Source organism: Hydra vulgaris, chromosome 10, assembly GCF_038396675.1.
Source record: "Hydra vulgaris chromosome 10, alternate assembly HydraT2T_AEP".
NCBI classification, from domain to species: Eukaryota; Metazoa; Cnidaria; class Hydrozoa; order Anthoathecata; family Hydridae; genus Hydra; species Hydra vulgaris.
Genome location: NC_088929.1, coordinates 48,839,456 through 48,855,478, shown reverse-complemented (window position 1 = coordinate 48,855,478; position 16,023 = coordinate 48,839,456). Strand labels below are relative to the sequence as shown.

Below are 16,023 nucleotides of genomic sequence, written 5' to 3'. Positions count from 1 at the left end.
GTTGTTCTGGCTGAATTCCTTTTTTGGAAGTTGCCACCATTCTCATATATTTTTATTTCCTAAGTTGTGCTAGCGAGACTTGTTTATTTTTTTCACCTATAGTAATAGTTGTACTAAATTAAACCACTGCAAAACAAAATGGACGTATAGTTATAAAATAAATAATATTATAAATAAATTAAAAAAATATGATCATTTCGCTGAGACTCACCAGATTCACAATGTTGTTGACTACTCTCAAAACGATGCTTTGTCAACGTAAGGTTTACATGAATTACATTACATTGTCAATGTAATGTAATTCATGTAAGGTACTGACCCAAAGATTCCTAGTAGACTCTGACATATCCCTTCCTATGGTTAAACCTCCACTGCTTTTTATTGATCTCATCATGCACTGTTCAATTACTAAATCAATCTAAAGACCAGCCCAGAATCAATCTGTGCGTCAATGTAACCTGATTTACAGTACTGCTCATAAAGCCAAGGATATTATGAATCAAGTGAGTACATGGATTGTAGATATAACCGAGCACTTTTGGCATAGTTTATATGCCCTGTTGCGGCAAATAAATTATGCATAAGCCTAATGATGATTCCTAGCGATGATTCCAACCCCATGAAAAGTGTCTCTACCATCTAATGTGCAGATATTATGATCCACGTTGTCTGCAACCCACTGAGTAAATAATCCATTCAGCACTCCGTCAACAATTTTATCGTTGTTAGCCATGACAGAGTGTTTAAAGCGTATTATTTATGATGGACTTAAGAAAAGCCTAGTTTAAATAACTCATTTGTCAACCACTTTGATGCAAACTTGTGATCTAGTTCTATTCCTAAACCAAAAAGCAAAGGTGGGACGTAAAATCGCGATCAAATAGCTTTTGTTATAGTTTGACCAAAGGAAGATTGTTTTAGTTCGTCAGATGTAATTGGTTTCATAAAGAGGCAAAACGATGGGCTTAAACTTTCTTCATGATGCTCAATATCGTATTTAGATGGGTAATTCTCTGTGTTGAACTTTAGATTTAAAATTTCTGCCTTTATCTACTTAACCGCCGTTCCAATGATAACTTCACCTTCGTTTGCATCTTTGTTATCTGCCTTACATTTTCTAATAATAAATGTAACCGCATCTTTAAAGCATACTAAATTAGATTTACCTTCAGTTTGGCTTATACTTATAACGTCTTTGTATTTTTCTTTCAATTTTCTCATTGAATAAATAATTTTGGAATTTGCCAGCTCCTCCATTTTAATGTGCAATTCAGTAGTTGTCACAGGAGCCATTTGACTCTCAAACCAACTACAAAGCCTTTCAAAGTGCTCCGCCATTATTGAATTTTCTTTGCAACCAGGCTTTTCTGTTTCAATCAAATTTGACCTGTAAATATATTAGGACTTTCTAGATTAGCATATGAAATATAAAAATACACATAACGAATATAAAAATTCAAAACTCGGTCAGAATCGGTTAATATGTTACTTTATAATGGAAAAACAACAAATAACTTTATCATTTGCAATTTTTACTTGTTAATTGCATTTAACAACACTTTTGATATATTGCTATAACATGAGAAGATAAATCAATTGAAATAAATTGGAATTAAAACCTGTTGGTTGAAACCCTGTTGGTTGAAAATAGCCTATAACATTCAAAGTGGTATATCGCGTCACTTGCAACCAGATCACAACAGCAATTCAAACAAGATTTTACTTCAACTGCTCATATATCTTTTCTGTCTTCACAAACCTTAAGCATACTTTGTTTGAATTTTATTGTACGCACCTGTATTACGGCTTTGCGATCACGATGTTTAGAATCGGGTAATGCTAGGTTGCCACAAATGAAGCAGCATTGCTTCCAGTTGAATGTAATTTTTTAATGTTAGGGCTTTCCATTTGACATTCTAATACTTTTCTTTTCGGATTTGTAAAATCACGCCTGCATGCCATATGGACAGCAACCATGTCCCTTACCTTAAGTTCTTCTTCAAGGTTTTTATCGTTGCGTACTTGGGAATAATGAATAAAGGTATTAATACCTTTCCTTCCAACATTAATCGTTTGATTAGCAAGGTCACCCATATCTTTGAAAAGCAAACAAGTTTCTTTTAATGTGTTCAACATTGTATATTTTAAATTAAGATATATTTGATAATTTATCTAAAATTAAAACATAAAATTTAAAAATGATATTTAACAACATCAACATACGGCTCTACAGTTTACCAAGTACACAAAATATATTATTTGAAAAGAAAAATTAGCGCATTTTGAGCATGCTATGCTGGTATTTGAAAAAAAAAAAATGCTGATGTCAGCATTTTATGAAATTAATTTCTGCATTTTTATAATTTGTAAACTTTAAACTATATTTTTACAAAATTTTATATGAATTGCGTCATTTTTCGCTGAATTATCACAACTTATTGACAGGTCTTAAGTCCTTAAAGTAAGATCAGCAATAAACTTTTTTTGCTCAAAATGAATTATGGTGGATTTTGGATATATTAAAGTAGATAAAATTACGCTTCGAATGATACCAAATTCATTTATATCCAAATTTTGTCCAGGTTAGCCCATTTTTAGTAAGAACTCAAGTAGTCAAAATAAAAGGTAAAGAATCTGGAGAACTGGTTTGTGATATAGGGGTTCCACAGGGTAGTGTTCTTGGACCTCTTTTGTTTATTATCTACATGAACGATATTGCATCAAAAATTGAGTATTCTTTTGTAAATTTGTTTGCTGATGATACATTGGTTTGTATTGAGGGTACAAACTTATTACTTCAAAAAAAAAGAAAAAATAGTTTAATAAATCAAAACCATAACATAAAAGTTATATTGGATGACGTAGTCATTGAGTTTAATGATAGCATGAAATATCTAGGGATTATTATTGATTACCAACTTAATTTTACAGAACATATCAAACATATCTCAAATAAAATTGCAAAGAAAACTGGTTATCTTGGTAGAATAAGCAAATCTTTAACTCAATGGATCAAAAAGATAATCTTTCAAACTATAATTGCTCTCCACTATGAATACTGTGCTTCTATTTTTCTTGATGTCAACACTAATAAATTAAATATCTTAGAAAAACTACAAAAAAAAAACGATGAGAATTATATTAAAATGTGACTGGTCAACTCACAAAACAGAAATGTTGAAATTGCTTGGTTGGATAAGTATAAAAAATAGAATAATTTTTAAATCACTCTGAATATTACATCAAATGAAAGGAATATATTTAAACAGTTCTATTCAAAGACAAGCTAGTTATTTTCATAAAAGCAGCCAATATCATAGAGCAGGGCAGAAGTCATTGTTCGTGTTTGGTTTGAAACTATACCAGAAAAAAGCTTGTGAATTTGTTCAGCTGGACTATAAAAAATTCAAAAAAAAACTACTTCAAACACTAAAGAATAATGAACTTATATAGTGAACATTTATTTTGTAATATTTTGTAAAAGTTACTTAACTAGCATTAAGTTGCTAAATAAATAAATAAATTAAGTTAAAATTAAAATATGTATATATTTATATATATATATATATATATATATATATATATAAATATATATATATATATATATATATATATATATATATATATATATATATATATATATATATATATATACATATATATATATATATATATATATATCGTTTATATTGATCTATAATATTTATAATATTGTATCTATAATATTTAAGAAAATTAAAAATTGGGCAACCTTGTATTTAATTTTTTCACAATTTAATGTTGTAATAGAGTTATGACTATGTTAATGTGTAATGTGCCTATGACTATATTAAGGTATATATATTTTTCTGCTATATATATTTTTTTCTGTATATATATTTTTTCTAAAGATTAGTTGTAAACTGAAAGTTGTTTTATTTGTATATTGTTGAATGTTAACAGATAGATTGCCTATATTATTGACTAAAGTCGTTGCGTAAAATTTTTACGCAGTTATGATCGCAAAAAAATGTTAAAAAAAACTAAAATAAAAAAACGCATTTTTTTGTCTAAAAAAATGTCAAATTAGGTAGTATAAAAATGCAAATTTCTTGACAACCAGAAGTGCTACAAAATTGGTTAAACCCATTGTAAAACAAGATTAACATTTTGAATGCAATAAAATTAAAATTAACATTTTAGCTTAATTATATTACGAGATCATAAAATGGACTGAAGTGCCTACTCAAAGAAGATACGGATGACTGGTGTAACCACAATCTTTTCACAGAGACCCTTTACAATTAAAGCTCACACGGCTTTAGTAAATTTACAATATAATATTTTTTATGAAAAATACTACGTGAAGAATAAAAACTCATATATGCATACATACTCATATATACATATACACATAAACACACACACATATACAAACAGACTTACATATATGTCAGAAATTAAGGAGATGCAACTTCATTTGTCGTTTAAAAGTGCTTTTCAAATTTTTTGTATTGCTGCTTTTTATTTGATTCCATAATGACGAGCCTTGGCTAATAGTTAAGAATTTTGACCCTTGCAATTTTACTCTGCTCAAGTGATGTTATGGTTGGTATTTGACCGAAGGTTGTACTTTTGTGAAAACGCCGATGTAAAAATATCATAAAATACTTTTGGCAGCAAGTTATTCTTATATTTACACATAAATATTAAATTTTGAAGCGAATTTAGTGTTGATATATTTAACTCATTCATGTATTTCACTACAGGGGAAGGGTTTTCTAATCTCTTTAAGTAGGTTACTGGTTTACGTTCGTGGTTTTGAAGGCTCTGTAATCTTATTAATTTAGTTTTGTATGTGTTAGCCCAAATAATATTAGCGTAAGAGAAATGACAAAGAACAAGACTGAAGTAAAGCATTTTACTTGATTTAAAATCAAGAAAGCCCCAAGATTTATATAATACATTTATAGCAGACGATATATTTTTGCTTAAATGAGACTAATATGCTTTTTCCATGATAAGTTCTCAATATTGCTCCCAAAAACCTTGTATAATCAAATATTGCTTCCAAAAACCTTGTATGGTTAACTCGAATTATTTCCTTTTCTTTGATTGAAAGTTTTGGCAAGTTTAACGGAAGATTAGTTGATTGTTTTATTTTATGGAAGAGAGTAAAAGTTGCTTTCCAATTTATAGATAACTTATTAGCTATAAATCATTAGTTAAAGCCTTCTAGCTCAGTGTTCATTGTTTCGAACAATATTTTTACATCAGAATTGTTGCTCAGTGTTCATTGTTTCGAACAATATTTTTACATCAGAACAAATTTGTATCGTCTGCATACATAATTGACGATATTTTATGAGAAACTTTATTCATATCACTAATATATATTAAAAATAATAAAGGCCCCAAGATTGATCCCTGTGTGACTCCGCAAACAATATCAAGAGCTTCTGACTCCTCCAGGACAACAAACTGTTTTCTATTAAAAAGATAACTTTTAACCCAATTATATGTTATGACATAGATATTTTATTGGAAAGTTCAATAATAGCATGTTCAGTAAAGCAGTATCTCTGAAATCCAAATTGATTTTTGTACAAAGGTGTATTTAATGTCATGTAATCATAAATTCTATTAAAAATTACCCTTTCAAATATTTTTGAAAAGACAGGGAGTAGTAATTTTGGACGGTAGTTGCAAACAGATGAACAATCACCATTTTTAAAAACTGGGTGAATTTTGGCTTATTTTGATTTATCAGGAAATATATTATTCTCAAATGAAAATGCTATTAAATAAAATAATGGTTTACTTATAATATCCATAACATAGTTAGCTACATTACTGGTAATGTCGTCATATCCACATAACTTGTGACGCTTTAGTTCAAATAGTGCTTTGTTAAACTCGTGTTTACTTATTTTTTCATTAGATATGCTAGTTGTGGGTTTCTCTCCCAAGTATTCATCAAACTCTTTAGTTGACTGAACAATGTTAGATGCATGAGAGGCGCTTACATTAACAAAATAATTGTTAAAGTCTTGACATATATTTTTTCACTTGTTATAGTTTTGCTGTTGATAATTACTTTTTTTGGTAAACAAGAGAGTTTCTTTTTCTCTTTTCCAGTTAATTCATTTATAATAGGCCAAGTTTTCTTGATATCAAACTTATTTTTATCCAGCTGGTTAGAATAGTACTTTATTTTAGCTTGTTTTAAGTTATTTTGATAAACCTTTTTATATGATTTGTACGCATTTTCTTTATTTAAAATATTTTCTTTATAGGGGATTTAAATATTAACAATCTAAACTACAAACAAAATACGATTACTAAACTCTTTTTTGATAATCTATTTCAATTGTGCATCCTTTCAATCGTCAACAAATCTACTCGAGTAACCCCCACCTCCGTCTCTGCTATAGACAATATAATAACAAATACATTTATAGAAACCTCTTTAAACGCAGGAATTATCAAAACCAATATATCAGATCATTTTCCTATTTATTTTTCATTATCTCAAGATTTAAAAACCTATAACAGTCCTAACACCAAAATTTATAAAAGAAAAATCAACCAGTTCTCTATAAAAAATTTTAAAGACTCGCTATCGGTAGTAAATTGGGATGGAGTGTATCAAGAATGTAACCTTGGCCACACAAATTCCGCATACAATCTATTTATAAATATTTTTCTAGATCACTACAATAAACATTTCCTGTTGAAGAGAAAGAAATAAAGCTAAAATATTTAAACTGCCCATGGATAACTAACGGGATTAGAAAATCATCAAAACCAAAGCAAAAACTCTATATCAAGTATTTAAAAAACAGAAACGAAACTAACTTAACTGCATACAAGGGATACAAAAATCTATTTGAAAAAATTAGAAAGAATTCAAAAAAATATATATTACTCAAAAAAACTACAAAAAAGCAAAAGTGATTACATAAAAAACCTGGAACATATTGAAAGAAATAATAGGTAAAAACCATACAAAATCAAATAATTTACCCGATAAAATTATTGTTAACGAAACTGAATATATCGACAAAATTTCTATTGCTGAAAACTTCAATAGTTTTTTTGCAAACATAGGCCCTAACATGACTTCAAAAATTCAATGCCCTGATATCTCCTTCGAAACCTATATCACAAACCAACATTTCTGCTTAAATATTTTTTCTGGACTAAACCATGAAGAACTAGAAGTTGCAAAAAAATTCGCTTAAGACAAATAAGGCCCCTGGGATAGACGATATTTGTAGCTATATAGTTGTAAATATGTTTCCAGTAATAAAACAACCTATCTATGAAATATTTAAATCTTCAATTAATACAGGATCTGTACCGAATAAATTAAAAATAGCTAAGGTAATACCAATATTAAAAACCGGATATTCATTTACACTAAATAACTACAGACCTATCTCAGTTCTTTTTTTTTTTTTTTTTTTTTAAAACAATCATTATTATATATTTCAAAAACAAATAATATTTACATTTCTCTAGTTTATATAAATGTCCACCACAAATATTTACAATATCTAAAGAGCGTTAACAATGCTGTTTAACGCATGCGCGTTTGACATTTTAACTCATGCGAATGAAAATAATAAATTCGTGGTTTATAATATAATGTGCTGGCTATTAACCCATGCATTTAATAAATATACGCAAGTCCGTCGCACCACAGTGCTACTAGGAACTTGCTTGTCGTTGTCGTTGAAAATATATGTTATTTGTTGAAAATATATATCAACATATATTACCCCTATAACATTTTCAGGTTACATTACGTATTGTAACGTAAACAAGATTCGTTACGTTACGTGCAAAATGTCCGTTATTTTTACGTAACCGAGACGAAAGATTTTACGTAACGATACGTAAAATTGTAACGTAACAATACGTGCAAAATGTCCGTTATTTTTACGTAACCGAGACGTAAGATTTTACGTAATGATACGTAACATTGTAACGTAACTTTACGTGCAAAAGTATTATTTTTACGTATCCGAGATGTAACGAATAGCGTATTAATACGTAACATTTTGACCTAATAAGACGGGATCATGATCACCAGTGGCGACTTTCATATAGGCGATATTTAATTGTTATCTTGTAGGCGATTGAACACCTAATTACCGGCCTACAATATTGCTGCAAGTTACTCTTACAGCCTGTATAATGTAGGCAATTAAGAACGTAGCATCGTCTAGAGAGTCAGGCGTAGACTAATGCCAATCACACTATGTATATCACATAATAACTTATAACAAAACTTAAGTAACATAATATATCCTCGTAATAAATGATAGTAACACAAACCTTTCCATAGTATATTTTAATCATCATGTTTATACTTAAAAATTGTCTAAATTGACATTATATACACGTTTTTGCTTGTGGGGTAATAAAAACAAAAGAAGTGTTACGCTGATTAAATAAAAAAAATTTAAAAACGTTTTATTTATATTAAAAGTTTTAACGTAATTAGATTTAAAATATTGTAATTAACATTAATAATAAGTCGTTTATGTGTTGTGTATATATACATATATATATATATATATATATATATATATATATATATATATATATATATATATATATATATATATATATATATATATATATATATATATATATATATATATATATATATATATATATATATATATATATATATATATATACGGACCCGTAACGTGAAAATTTTTAGAAAAAAGGCAGATTGTAATAGTAAATATAAATTTTTCTTAATTTTACATTTAAAAGTTCTTTGAAATAAAGAGAATATGCAAATAAAGGGGGATTGAACGCACCTGATTACTCTCCTCCCTCCTCTTCATATATATTTCAAATTTCATATAAAATTTATTGATGGCGATCAGAAAAAAGCATTTAATTCAGAAGTTTATTATAACGAAAAAAATAATTAACATAGTAATAATATAATCTGTGTACATTTTGCCTCTAACTACTGTCTTTGGTAAACGAACTATCATCGTTGCAAATATCATCAAAGGCGTTACTGTCAGAATTATCATTACCAATAGATTCAGGTGCAATACTAGCCTTCTTTGGTGCCCGACTAGGTATGCCTATTAGTCTGGCTTCTGCCTTGATTACTGCGCGTTTTGCATGCATTGACATTCGTTTTAATTGATCCCCGAGCGCCTCTGCTACCTTATGGGAGGTTAATGCGTTTTTGCGATTTGCAAAACACCTCGAAAAATGCCCCAAATTGTCCCCAAATTATTTGACTTTGAGCGCAAGGTAAATCTCAATATTTGTAAAAAAAAAATGCTAATGTGATTATAATGGTCCAATTTCTTTTTTAGATTATTGTGTTTTCTGGTTTCTTCGTATTTGTTGTTTAAAATAAAATAAAGTTTGGCAAAATTTAGTCAAAAAAATAAAACTTTATTGCGTATTTGCCCATAGTTTTTTTTTTCCTAAATCTTTTTTTTTAACTTAAACAACATTTATGAAAAAACCGGAATACATAACAATCTAAAAAAAATTTGGGTCATTATCACATAAAAAATTTTGTTTTCAGAAAATATTTAGCGCATTTTCCGGGGTTTTTTGCTGCTTGAGCACAAGGTAAATGTCAATATTTTTAGAATTTTTTTTTTTTGTAATCGTATTTTTTTCATATTTGCTCCATATTGGGTTTCTTGTGTATTTTCGTTTTATAATAAAAAAATTTTGAACACCCCTTATGCCTCGTTTAAAAGCCGAAAATTGCAAGCATAATTTTAACTATCATTGCTAATTGTATATGTATAAATGTATTTCTAATTAGGAGTCGTTCATTAAATACGTACGCTTTTATTTCAATCCTTCTTCCCCTCCCCCATTTTTAGTACCCTCCACCTCAATAAAAGAATCTACGCTTTTATCGTTCCTACTTTTTTTTTAGTTTAGTGTCTTTTTTTATAATTTTAATATACGCTTTTTTTAGTACCCTCCACCTCAATAAAAGAACCTGCGCTTTTAACGTACCTACCTTTTTTTTTGGGTTAGTGTCTTCTTTCTTTTATAATTGACCCCTGATTACCTCCTCCCCCCAAATCGTGTTTACGCCATTTACAGATATAAATATAAGGTTCAGGCGCAATGGAGTGTTCATACATCAACTGTGTATTGTTTCATGTACCTCAAAATAATACTTTTCTACCGCATTGAAATCTAAGTTTTAATCAAAAAAGTTGCAAAAAAAACTTGAGTTTTAAAAATGTTTTAATATGCCGTCTTCGGATTTAATAACGATTTACGCCGTTTATAAGACTTAAAAAAAGTTTCATTTCAAATCAAACCCACTAGCAATCTGATTTAACTATTTTATAAGAAACAAGAATTATTCGAGATCTTTTTTATGTAAAAAAAATTAAGTATATATATAATAATTACATTGGATTGCTTGAGGGTTTTATTAAACAAAGATTATTTTCTAAACTTATAAATTTAAAAGCTTTTGATTAAATAAAACGTGATGTTACTTTATATAATATAAATGTGAGACGCATTTAAAATACCTATAGATTTTTTTGACGTTATGTTGCGTCTTAGTTTACACTTATTAAAAGTGCACTGTTATAATTATAAGTGTTATGGTTTTTTTTTAATTAGTATTTATAAGTTAAAAAAAACCATACTGGTATTTTTTTAAACTTTTAACTATATACAAAAAATTATTTCTAATTTTTTTTTATAACAAATTTGTCACGAAAACAACGTTTCGATTCGCGAAGTTGCAATTAACTATTTGCAACTTTGCGATTTGAATTTTTTAACAAAAAAATATTTTTCTAAAACTTTTTTTAGTTACTTATGTCTTAACAAATGTATTGTTGAATACCATAACTCATAAATGAATTACAGTATTTAACAAATTTGTTGAATTAACAATATTGTAAATGCCCTGAATGCATTTGTCCAGACCATTGTAATAAAAAAAAGTATTTAAAAAAAAAACTAACCCACAAGCAATCTAATTCCTTATATATATCTTATTTACTGTAACCCTATGACACGTGATGTTACGTATTAATTAAAATTAATTTGCAAATTTAACGCGTCACAAATTTAATTTATTTTACGTTTCCTTACGTCTATCTTGATACTTGTTAGAGTGTAACCAATTAAGACATAATGTAACGTTAAAAAAATCCATTTGCGTCACGTAGTTTAGTTACGTCTCGAATCTATATTTAGTAACGTTATGTTACGTCTTATTTGGTTACACTTTATATAGTTAAAAAGAAAACTAATTGAGACGTAACGTTGCGAATTAAGAATTTTTTTTTTTTTCGTGACAAAGTAACCAATTGAGACGAAGCTATTTTACAATAAAAATAAAATAAAAGATGATTTTTAGCAACACGGCAATATAAAACAAACATTTACTGCATTATCAAGTTTATTTACTTAATATTTAATTAAAAGTTAGAGAATGTAACCTTGTTACCAATTGTAACCGATTAAGACGTAACATAACTTTAAAATGTTATAGGGGTTAGTAGTACTATGTAGTTGTAAGGAAACTCGCAGAAGACTAAGAAAAGTCTTTTCATCGAGAACCTTTAAAATACAAAATAAACTAAAAATTTAAAGAGTAAAGACAAACATTAATTTTTTGAGGTCTACTGTTCAGAAAAAAATTAACTATGTATAGTTGCTAACATTTTTTATTTTTTTATTTTTTTATATTTTATGTTTTATTTCTTTTTTATTTATTTTTATAGCTTAAATTGTTCTTTTTACATTTTATTATATTAATTGTTCTTTTATATTTAATACATATCGATAAAATTGGTTTTGTTAATTATGAGATCTTTTAGTTTTTTCTTCAGGGCAATAAGATTATCCAATTTAGTAAGTTCTATATTTTGAGGTATTGTTTTGTTGTATAAATAGGGGCCACGGTATACAATTGAAAATCTCGAAAATTTTGTTTTTTTTATGGGCAATGTAAAGTTTCCGGTTCCTCGTGTGGTATATCTGTTGGCGTTGGTTTGAAAAAAGTTATTAGTAAAATGAGTTGGGACAAGTCCGAGCTTATATTTGAGCATAAATAAAACATTTTGGTAGATGTTAATTTGATAGATATTTAAAGCATTCAAGTTTTTAAGTAAAGGATCGGCATGAGTGAATTTATTTTTATTATAAATCAATCTTGATGCGTGTTTTTGGTGTGTATATAGAGAACTTAATTTAGATTTATTTGTACTTCCCCAGGCAATATTAGCATATGTTAGATAACTTTGTATATAAGAAAAGTAGAGAACTTTCAGATTCTCCTGGGAAAGTATAGTTTTGACTTTGTAAAGTATGCCGATACTTTTTGATATTTTTGTATTCAATGTTTTTACATGGGGTTTCCAAGAAATCGTTTCGTCAATAATTATCCCAAGAAATTTAATAGTTTCAGTTCTTTCGATGTTTATGTTATCAATTTTTAGTAATGGTAGCATGCTTGGTATTTTGTTTTTTTGTTGGTTGGAATGAAACAAGATGTATTTTGTTTTTTCTTGATTTAAAGATAATTTATTTACTTTAAACCAAATGTTTAGACTCTCAAGGTCATTATTTGGAGACTCAAAGAGATTTTCAATTGATGCTGATGAATAAAATAAATTTCTGTCATCAGCAAACAATATTGCATCAAGTTTTTTTAGTGATTGTGGAAGATCGTTAATATAAATTAAAAATAAAAGAGGACCAAGAATGGAACCTTGGGGAACTCCGCATTTTATTTTTAGTAAATTAGAATACTTATTATCGTTCGAAATAACACATTGTTGTCTGTTGCACAGATAACTTTTAAACCAATCTAGGCTAGTATTTTTTATTCCGTATTTTTCCATTTTTTCCATTGTGTCAAATGCTTTGGATAGGTCTATAAAAGTTCCTAATACAAATTGCTTTTTATTAAAAGAATCACTTATGCTATTAACTAAATCTAAAATTGCATGTTCTGTTGAGTGCTGTGCTTGAAAGCCGAATTGTTTTTTATTTAAGAACTTGTTTTGAATTAGGTATTCATATAATCTATTATAGATTATTCTTTCAAGTATTTTAGAAAAGGTTGGAAGTATTGAGATTGGTCTGTAATTGTTTATTAGAAATGTTTCACCGGTTTTAAAAATAGGTACAATTTTAGCTACTTTTAATTTATCTGGTACAGTTCCTGTTATAATTGATGATTTAAATATTTCGAAAATAGGTTTGCGTATCTCCGAAAAGACATTGACGACGATATTACTGCAAATGTCATCTATACCTGGAGACTTGTTTGTTTTAAGAGAGTTTATTGCATTTTCGAGTTCATCAATTTTTAGTTCTTTAAATATTAATTCGTTGTTGACACTAGTTAGATAAGTTTCAAATGAGTTGTTTGGACAATTGACTTTTGAAGCTAGATTTGGGCCTATGTTGACAAAAAAACTATTAAATTTTTCTGAAATTGCATTATTATTGTCATACTCTTTATTATCTATGACAATTTGAGCAGGTAAACTATTTATTTTGCAGGTTTTTATCCCAATTATTTCTTTCATGATATCCCAAGTTTTCTTAATATCACCATTTGTGTTTTTTATTTTATTTGAGTAATAGTTTTTCTTTGAATTTTTTTTAATTTTTTCAAACAAGTTTTTATACTGTTTGTAAACATTTAGGTTTGCCTCATTTCTATTTTTTAAGTATTTAATATGAAGTTTTTGTTTTTTTTTTGAGGATTTTTTTATACCTTTGGTGATCCATGGACATTTTAAATGTTTTTCTTTTATAAATTTTACTTTAATTGGGAAGTGCATATTATAGCTTTTTAGGAAAATTTTTTCGAAGTTATTATAAGCAGAGTTAGTGTGCCCAAGATTGCATTCATGGTATACCTTATCCCACTCTTCTGCCGACAGTGAGTCTTTAAATTGTTGAATAGCAAATTTGTTGATTTTGCTTTTATAAGTTTTAATTTTACAACTATTATTAGATTTTATATCTTGCGTCAAGGAGAAGAAAATAGGAAAATGATCAGATATATCTGCCTTTATTATTCCTGCCTTTAGAGAAGTATCAAACAATGAATTAGTTAATATATTGTCTATTGCAGTGATTGAAGTTGGAGTTACTCGAGTTGGCTTGTTAATAATTGGGAAGATGTAATGTTGAAGCATTTCGTCAAAAAAAAGTTTAGTATTGGCATGTTTATCATATTGTAAACAATCTATGTTTATGTCTCCAATACAGAATATTTTTTTTTGCTCATTGTTGTTTTTTATAAAAATTTGTTTTAAATGATTGGAAAATTTAAATAAATCACCTTCAGGTGGCCGGTAACATGTGGAGACCAGTATGTTTTTTGATTTGTTGCTAGTTATTTCAATTGTAAAAACCTCACTATCGGCATCTGAGATCGAAAGGTCATCTCTAATTTTGGTAACTTGATCATTCCTAATATAAGTTATAATTCCACCTCCCCTTTTGTTAGTTTTTCTTTCAGATGATAATAATTTGTAGTTAGGAATTTCTAAACTTGAATTTATTCTGCATGATTCGTCAGAACACCACGTTTCTGTTAGGCATATCATACTGAATAGATAATCGCATTCGATAAGAAAATGTTTTAGCTTATCCATGTTGCTATTTATACTTCTTATGTTAATGTGTATTACAGTAAAATTACTCTTTAACGTTTTTAGTTCACTTTTAAAAGTTTTTATTTCAAAAAGGGACGAACTAAAATTGTTTTCGTTAAAAAAATGCAAATCAACGTCAGAAATATCATTAAGTAAAACATTTGCTGACAACATTGAAAACATTAAAGTGTAATTTTTCAAAATCTATTGTTAAGTTAGTCATTAATTGAAATCGTTAAAATAGCGCTTCGCTTAATATAACTTCGCGCGTTTACTTTCTAAAATCTCTACAATAAATTTTATCAAATTTAATAACTGCAAATTTACCTTCGTTTCGTAATCGTTTAACTTCTTCCCAAAGCTTCTTTCTTTCTAACATCGTTTCTTTTGCATAATCTTCATTAATATAAATACCGGTTCCTTTAAGTTTATTTACTGAGCTTAATATTTTATTTTTATCATGATAATTCAAAAGCTTTAGAACGATTGATCTTGGTGTTTTATTATCTTTAACTGCACCGACTCGGTGCGCTCGTTCCACAACTACTTCACTTAATATATTTAGCTTTGTTTTAAAGATGTCTTTTACAGCCTTCTCACAATCACTCCAGTTTTCTTCAGGGTTTTCTTTTATGCCATCGATACGTAAGTTATTACGTCTCGAGCGATTCTCTAAGTCAATAGATTTTTTTTTTAACATCAAAATTTCATTATCATTTTTTGTTTTTATATGAATAAGTTCATCCTTAGCTTTTTCTTCTCGGAAATTTAAGCTGACTTTTATTTCGTCAACTTCATTTTCAACTCTTCTGATATTTAACTTGTTATTGTTTATTTCAGCGTCCATTTTGTCTAACCTTGCTGTTATTATTTTGAAATTCGAACTTATTATTGTAGTGAAGTTTTTTTCATGATCTTTGAGTAATCTCTCCGTTTCTGCTAGTATACTTCTTTTTTGTTCTTCTAGTTTGCTTGTGATAATTTTTTCTATATTTTTAATATTTATTTCCATTTTTATTGTAAATAAAGTTATGCTCAAAAAAAGAATACGTCTTACTCGTCTTGTGCCGCAAACGCAAAAAAAGTTCTTCCAGTATTTTCAAAACTTTTGGAGAGAGTAATATACAATAAACTGTACAAATATCTAACAAATATCTAAATCCTAAATGAAAAACAGTTTGGCTTCCAAAAGCAACATTCAACCGAGCACACAATTCTTGATCTTATAAATAATGCAAATGACTCTTTTGAGAACAAAAAATACGTCCTTGGAGTCTTTGTTGATTTATCTAAGGCATTTGACACAGTAGATCACGCTTCTTAATTAGGAAAATGGAAAAATATGGAATAAAAGGTGTTGCACTAAACTGGTTCAAAATTT

At 28.0% G+C, this 16,023-nt stretch overlaps 1 protein-coding gene across 1 annotated transcript; it reads right to left on the bottom strand.

Moving 5' to 3' along the window:
* Positions 1 to 5,732: 5,732 nt before the first annotated feature.
* LOC136086406 (uncharacterized) lies at positions 5,733 to 14,594 on the bottom strand. Its single transcript, XM_065808704.1, has 2 exons — positions 12,832 to 14,594; positions 5,733 to 6,000 (listed from the first exon to the last, which is right to left on the bottom strand). Exons 1-2 carry the CDS (start codon positions 14,592 to 14,594, stop codon positions 5,733 to 5,735), a joined length of 2,031 nt encoding a protein of 676 aa, XP_065664776.1.
* Between the last annotated feature and the right edge of the window lie 1,429 nt (positions 14,595 to 16,023).

What these genes read in the sequence shown, in the direction of transcription:
- LOC136086406 (XM_065808704.1), bottom strand. Translation starts at nt 14,594, where the DNA reads ATGATATGCCTAACAGAAACGTGGTGTTCTGACGAATCATGCAGAATA. An exon ending in AAAAATACTAGCCTAGATTG is followed by an intron (nt 6,001 to 12,831) that starts GTTTAAAAGTTA and finishes TGTTAATGTAAG; the next exon opens with CGCCTCTCATGCATCTAACA.